Source organism: Cynara cardunculus (assembly GCF_001531365.2).
Source record: "Cynara cardunculus var. scolymus isolate 2C chromosome LG 12, CcrdV1, whole genome shotgun sequence".
Classification (NCBI taxonomy): domain Eukaryota; kingdom Viridiplantae; phylum Streptophyta; class Magnoliopsida; order Asterales; family Asteraceae; genus Cynara; species Cynara cardunculus.
In genome coordinates, this window is record NC_037539.1 from 11,133,241 (window position 1) to 11,140,385 (window position 7,145).

General features: G+C 32.5%; 1 protein-coding gene across 1 annotated transcript; it reads right to left on the reverse strand.

The window, feature by feature from the left end:
• Nucleotides 1-4,347: 4,347 nt before the first annotated feature.
• On the reverse strand, nucleotides 4,348-4,972 carry LOC112523452. The gene has a single exon (XM_025133068.1). It carries the CDS (start codon nucleotides 4,937-4,939, stop codon nucleotides 4,565-4,567), a length of 375 nt encoding a protein of 124 aa, XP_024988836.1. The 5' UTR covers nucleotides 4,940-4,972; the 3' UTR covers nucleotides 4,348-4,564.
• Between the last annotated feature and the right edge of the window lie 2,173 nt (nucleotides 4,973-7,145).

The window sequence follows — 7,145 nt, forward strand, 5'->3', positions numbered from 1 at the left end:
TGATATTAATATCGATAAATTTTTGTCAAATTTTTATGATATCKTCAAACATATATTTTACTCAAAAATAAAAACATCATCGCTTTCTCAAAATCACATAAAGCCATATTATAACGTCGACTGAGATAAAGAATAAAATGAAATATTAAAAACACGATGTATCTCGCTGCATTGCGCGAGTACGCTTCTAGTATATATATACACACACATACATACATATATAAATATATATGTTTGTGTGTGCCATTTTTTATGTATTATTATTTGTACATATTTATCATATATGAACTAATAATAAATATTAAAACTAAAATAGCATTTGTAATCAAATAAACTAAAATTATATATACATCAAACTTGCATAAATATTAAACACCAAATTTGTTGTACATTCACCAACATCAGTTGGTGTAGAATTATAGTGAAACTATTTGAAAATTGATATAAAAATGAGATTTTGGTGATGATGAGATGTCTTTTACCGATCAACAAATTCACACAAATTTCTTGAATAAACATGTTTGACAAAATTATATATGCAACAAAAATAATAAGTTCTCAATTATTATTATAGGATCTTCTTAAAATAATAAGTTATACAAATATTAATTGTGCTATTAATTTTATTTCAAATAAATATTTATTGGTGTAAAAGTATGACAAAAATGAACTTTAAAAATTAATCGGAAGTGAAAAAAAAAGAAACGGGGAATAGGGAGCTAAGTATTAAAAACGAAATCTAGATAAATATAAACAAAATAATCTCTAGCTAATTGATAGAAACATCCTGATAATACTAGAAGACCTGACTCCTGAGTTCATATCTTCCTAGTAACAATTTCATTTAATTTAGTATTGGGCTATTTGGTGCCTTGGGCCGCCGCCCGGGCTGCCCACCCTTAGAGCCGACCATGTTAGTACTATGTATATACATATAAGTAAAGAGTTGTTTGATTGTGGCTTAATGGGTTGTATATCCTATATGACTTATTCGCTTAACCATAACTAGCCGTTCGCTTGTGGTTTATTCAGTTAGTCCATGACTTAATCACTCAGTTGGTAACACACACTCCTTCAGACTAAGCCATTTAATTTTTCATTAATTCCCTAACTACCCTTCAACTTCTCATCTTCTTGATCAACCCACTTCACGATCTGCATTCCTTCCATCTCTATTCTTTCCACCTTCAACCCAATTCACGATATGCACTCCTTCCATCTCTATTCTTTCCACCTTCAACCCAGTTCACGATATGCACTCCTTCCATCTCGACCAAACTTCACGCCAAACTACTGTCACCATCTCCAATGGCCTAATCTTTAATGTTCTTTGGTCATCTTCTTCAGCCTAAATCAAAACCCAATCAAAATCAATCCTAAAATCCAAATCTGAAATCAAATAAAAGCCTAACCCGAATTTTAAACAATACCCAACCACATGTACCATCCTCTTTGTTTGACCAAGTAGCACCTAGAGAACGAAGAAGATGGAGGTGAAAGGTTTGACTGATCAGCAACACCCAAAAAACGAAGCAACTGTCTGCATCACCACCCAATCAAGAGGTCTGGATAATGGTTTCCAACTATGAAGATTGCTATGTGGGTGTGGTTTGCCTGGGAACGAAATGGTAGTGGTAGGGTCACCTCCCGTGTAATTAGAAAAAGGGAGAGGGGGGGGGGGATACTAAGGTGTTTGATGAAACGTTTGCAGAGAGATGTGGTTTCTATTTAAAAACAATGTTTAAGTTGATATCTTTTATACAATTAAAAGCTATTTATTCAACATTTTTATCAAAGTGTGATTTTATTCATCAAAAATATACACGGGAAAATGATCATTTATACATTTAGATTGTTTATCCAACACAACCGAACAACAACTTATCTGTCATCATACAGACAACTTTATCCGTACATCTAATAGAAGTTGAACCGAACAACCCCTAAATAAGCTTAATATAAAAAATATTATTTTTATCTAGGTAAAGACAAAAAAAGGTTAAAAAGACTATAATGTCCTCACATTTAACTCTGTCAATAATTTTTATTTTTATTTTTGAATAAGCGCTTACCAAGTCACATTACTTCACCGAATAAATATGGTAAGGACTAAGAATCTTACCGGGTAAGAGCGAGACAAGGACCACGAGTCTTACCAGGTAAGTGAGGACGATGCGTTTACCGGGTGAATTGTTGCATACAATGTCGTTTTGATGGATTAAAATCTTACCCGGTAAATAAATAATAGTGTTAAATTTTACCGATAAAAACTTACCGGGTAAGTGTTTGATAAACGGCCCCACCCTTTTTTATTTTTTTAATTAAAAAATGATCACAAATATTTATAGTATTTTAAGTCTTATGGCTATCTTATTTTGAAGAGGGAGAGGGTGATGGGGTTATGTTTGATTTGGTCGGTCTCCATTCCCACTTCCTAATCTATGTATTAAACAATATTCGGCTCTAAATATCGTTGGTCAATTTTGTCATATATATGATATGATATGGTAGATAATATATATATATATATATATATATATATATATATATATTTCTGATTTAAAAATATTTAGTTTGGAGTATATAACTAAGAAAATGAAATTATAATGAAATTTTATTATAAGGGGCCGTTTATTAAACACGTACCCGGTAAATGATTACAGAGTAATTTTCTTTATCGTATAAACATGGCAAGGGTAAAAAATCTTATCTGGTAAGAACAATGATAAAGATGGAAAGTCTTATTCGGTAAGTAAAGGTAATGACTCTTACATGGGTAAGTACTTACCGGGTAAATTATTGCATACGATACCACTTTAATGTACTACAATCTTACCCGGTAAAATAAATTATATTATTGACTCCTAACATTAAACGTTTACCGGGTAAGCATTTAGGTAAACGGCCCATAAATTACATGTTTGATCCTCATGGTTTACCAAAAATTGTACTGTGAGTCTCTTAAGATAAAATAATTACGGAAAAAAATCTTGAGATTTACATTTTCTCACGTATTGGGTTCTTGTGGTTTACACTGTGTAACGTCCTAAGCCCTTGACATTGACTATGTTTAAAATATTATATTAACTTGGGGATATTTTGGTCTTTTTCATAAAAAAAATAGATAAGTATAGCTTATCATAATAGATATACATAAATATATACATCACTGTCACTACCATCACCACCACCCAATTCAAACACAGTACAGTACATATTTAAAAACCATTAACAATTTAACGTCAACAAACAGTAAACATGAACAACATCTATAAATTCGTTCAAAAATGTGTGGTACAAACCATAATATTAAAACCCCAGGTAAGCACTATATGTAAAATCTAAAATCTAATATAAACCCTAAATCAAAAACCAAAAACAGGTGCACAAATTAATCTAACGAAGATGACGATATGTACATGTTACCAATGTAACGGAACATATAATGTGTTCCTGATATGAGGAAGATGAAGATATGTCGAGCCTTCTATTGACCATCGTGAGCAATTACTATATAGGCTAATCGTGGGCATTCCATTGACAATCTAATCAGTAAACTTTCATGTACGATCAAATCTAGAAACTTGCTCATGTACAATTTGATCTAGAAGCCCATGTACGTTCTTCTATTGATGATCTAATCTAGAAACCGTTGTGGGAAGAGGGAGGGCGAAGAGGGGGACTGGTCACTGATTTAAGAAAGATAGAAGGAACACATCAGTGGGGAAGGCTCCGTGGTCCCATTGTTTTGACAACGTCGATCTACGTGGTGTATGACAACACCGTGGTATTAATGCTTCGACAATGTCAACTGGAGGAACATGGCGTATCCCTGTTGCCAGATATAACAGTTTGGTTGGTGTGAAGGGGGGGTTGTGTTCAGGAAGTCACGAATTAGGGGAGGTTGAACGGATGTGTGTGTGTGTATATATATATATAGAGAGAGAGAGAGAGAGAGAGATGACAAATCATACAAACCAATCTTAATCGTCCATCTAATTTGATGAATATATAGTTTTTTAAATATATCAATTGTTTCCTAACATGAAACATTGATTAAAATAAATAAACTCTAATCATCTTTCAAAAATATTCGAATCATAACAAATGAACCATAATCATTTCCATAAATATCTTAATTGATTGGTTTATATGTTTTATAACATTTACATGGTTTGTATTTGATTCATCATATACGCATACATGTATCATACTATATAACATATAATATTGTTTAGTTCTTTAACAAAAAACGAATTAATAGTTAAAACGACCAGACAGATTCTTTTAACAGAGTCAGAAACAAGAATCTAAAGCGTAACAACATGTAAACCACCAACACAGTCCTTCATAATTACTTCATGTATTTCACTCTTTCTTTGTTTTTTCTATACATGATGGACAAAAGCTTGGACTAATGAATTTCACATCATCCATAGCAAAGATTCAACCAAAATTTTGATTACATCATTCGTGCCATTTAAAAACCCTGATTCACGATTGAAAACCAACACATTTATCCATTTCATCTACCAACTCACTTCTTTCAATTAAATAGAAACCATCAAGATTCAAGAAACCCCGTCATCCTAAGGATTGAGTCCCTGACTTCACTCAAATCCCTTCCTTTCAATGTCCTCCCGTTGCCGGAACAAAGAGAAAACGCTGCTTTTCCGGCGACTCGTCGGTCTACCACCACATGTGGCGGAACTCTCTCTTCCCCTTTTCCGTCATCGTCGTCTTTTGAATGTGCTTCCAAATACTGTCGTATCCATGAACTCCCGGAAAATTCTTCCGGAATGCTCATCGGAACCGAGACTTTCTTCTGCTTTTTCTTATCGGATTTTTTCTTCCCTACTTTCGGACACCGGATTTCTTTTCCGTTCCCGGCGGGTTTCTCCGGGAAGACAAGATCGGATTCTTGAAACTCCTCCGTCATCGGAAATGGGGTTTTGGGGGTGTATTAGAAAAAAAGAATTTGGAAGAAGGTTGGCCATGGAAGGAATTTATAGATTAATACTTAGCTGAAGTCATAATTATTTACTATTAAAAAATAAATATATATTATATGTTTCTTGCAGGTCACGTCTGTGGGCGGTATTGGTGTGAGTAGCTGTTGGAGGACCTTTTGTACGAAACTCACATCCAAATATTCTAACAATTTTTTTGTACGTTTCCTAAATTTATGGAAAATAGACTTAAAAAAATAAGAAATAATATTATATTTCTTAATAATAATTTGTCCAAGCTACGCATTCACGGCTAACCGGAGCCAACGCGGCTGAGCCGAAGACAAAGATTGCTTTGGAGCTGGAGGTGGAGCATAAGGAGGGAAATGATTAGGCGTATACGCGGCGTACGAATACGTTGTAAAAGCATGCTACTCGGCGCATCCAACGGCTCCTGCTCCGCTTCTTTATTCTTTTGTATTTGAATATTTTTATATTTATCAACCAGGGGAAAATTATCTAATTTTTCATTTTTATTCAAAAAAAAGGTACGTTACGAGGTGTAGGTGAGTTAATGACGATAGCAGCCAGTGATGATGCGACACGTGGATAGTAGACTTGAGACACAACAAGACAAACAAACCAGTCACCGACATGTGGAGAGTTGGATGGTAGACGCTACATACGTAATGAAGACTTTGATTGGTCCGAACCATGTCAATGGTGATAATCGTTCTTCTGTTTCATCACATTATTATGTACGAAAATTAATTAAAATAATCATTTTAATCGTATAATTCTTATTTTTAATCATTTTTTTAAATGATAAAAATAGTTATAGCTTTGTAATTGAGAGATCCGTAATATGTGGAAGAATTAAAGTATAAGAAAAAAGGTAGTTTCTGAACCAGGTTTATAATTACGGGACCAATTATGTAATTTTAGTGTGGACATATTTAATAGACCTATAAATTTGTTTGAATTTTGTGATCGGAGATTGACAATAGTTTGACTTGAGCATAAGTTGTTTTTTTTTTAAGTATATAATATTTATATACAACAAATAGAACACATAAACTCACACACCCTTCTCATCATTGATGAGGTTTGAACTATTGATCTCTTAGAAGACCAATGACTCACATACCGCTAGGCCAAAGGCCCTTTGGTGACTTGAACATAAGTTGTTGGTGGTATACTGATATATAGTATAGAGATCAAAACAAAACATACGAAACTTTCGATATGTACGCATGCGACATTTCTTTCTTTCAGGTTTTCTATTTTTTTTTCAAGAACGTTACTTAGATTTTTGTATGTGAAAATGGGTCATTAAGGATGTATTTGATATGCAAACAAGACTCGACACAACAGAGTGAAATATGCAAAAGAGTTGTACAAAGTTGAAGATTTTAATTTTACATTAACAATTTAACAACTTTTGAATCTTGTCTTACCTGTTTGGTTTTTGTTCCACTTATTTTGATGTTACAGAAATGTATATCTTTGTTCTGTTCAGTATTTCATAATATCCCAATCTAATGAAAAACAATTAGATATAATGTATATAAAGGTGATAACAATAAGCATTAAATACTTTCATTGAAAGGTTCATGACAAAGACTTTAATCTCATCCATAATTTGAGTTGTTGAGTATAAAAGGATATAATGATATGGAATCTAATCTATTATTCTATATATCTATAAATGGAAAACCAAGTAATAATGATGTGGCATGTTTTTAGAGTAGGATTCTTAACTAGGAATTTTGTGGTGTTTTTGAATTTTTAAAAGATTAATTGTTTTAAAGGTTTCTGTTCCTCTATATATAAAAACGTATTTTTCATTGCAATCAAGTCATTTTGATAATTTTACAACTGTTTTATTTAATTTTTAATCTACAAAGCTTTCAGCGTTCTGGAAGACTTTTTACTTTCCCCATGTCTTAATCCATTTACAACATGTAACCATTTTACTCTATCCTTCCTTTAATTTATTTATTTTGATTTAGATTTGTTTTTCTTCTTCATCTCTTGAATTTTTTCCAGTTTGTTTTTGATTAGTTTTTATTATCATCGATCTCTCCATCCCTGAGATTAATTAGACCATCATCTTCATTAGATACACCCAATATTTCTTTTTAATTCTTTTATTTCACATGACAATATTTTGTGTGTGTATATATATATATATAT

What these genes read in the sequence shown, in the direction of transcription:
- LOC112523452 (XM_025133068.1), bottom strand. Translation starts at nt 4,939, where the DNA reads ATGACGGAGGAGTTTCAAGAATCCGATCTTGTCTTCCCGGAGAAACCC.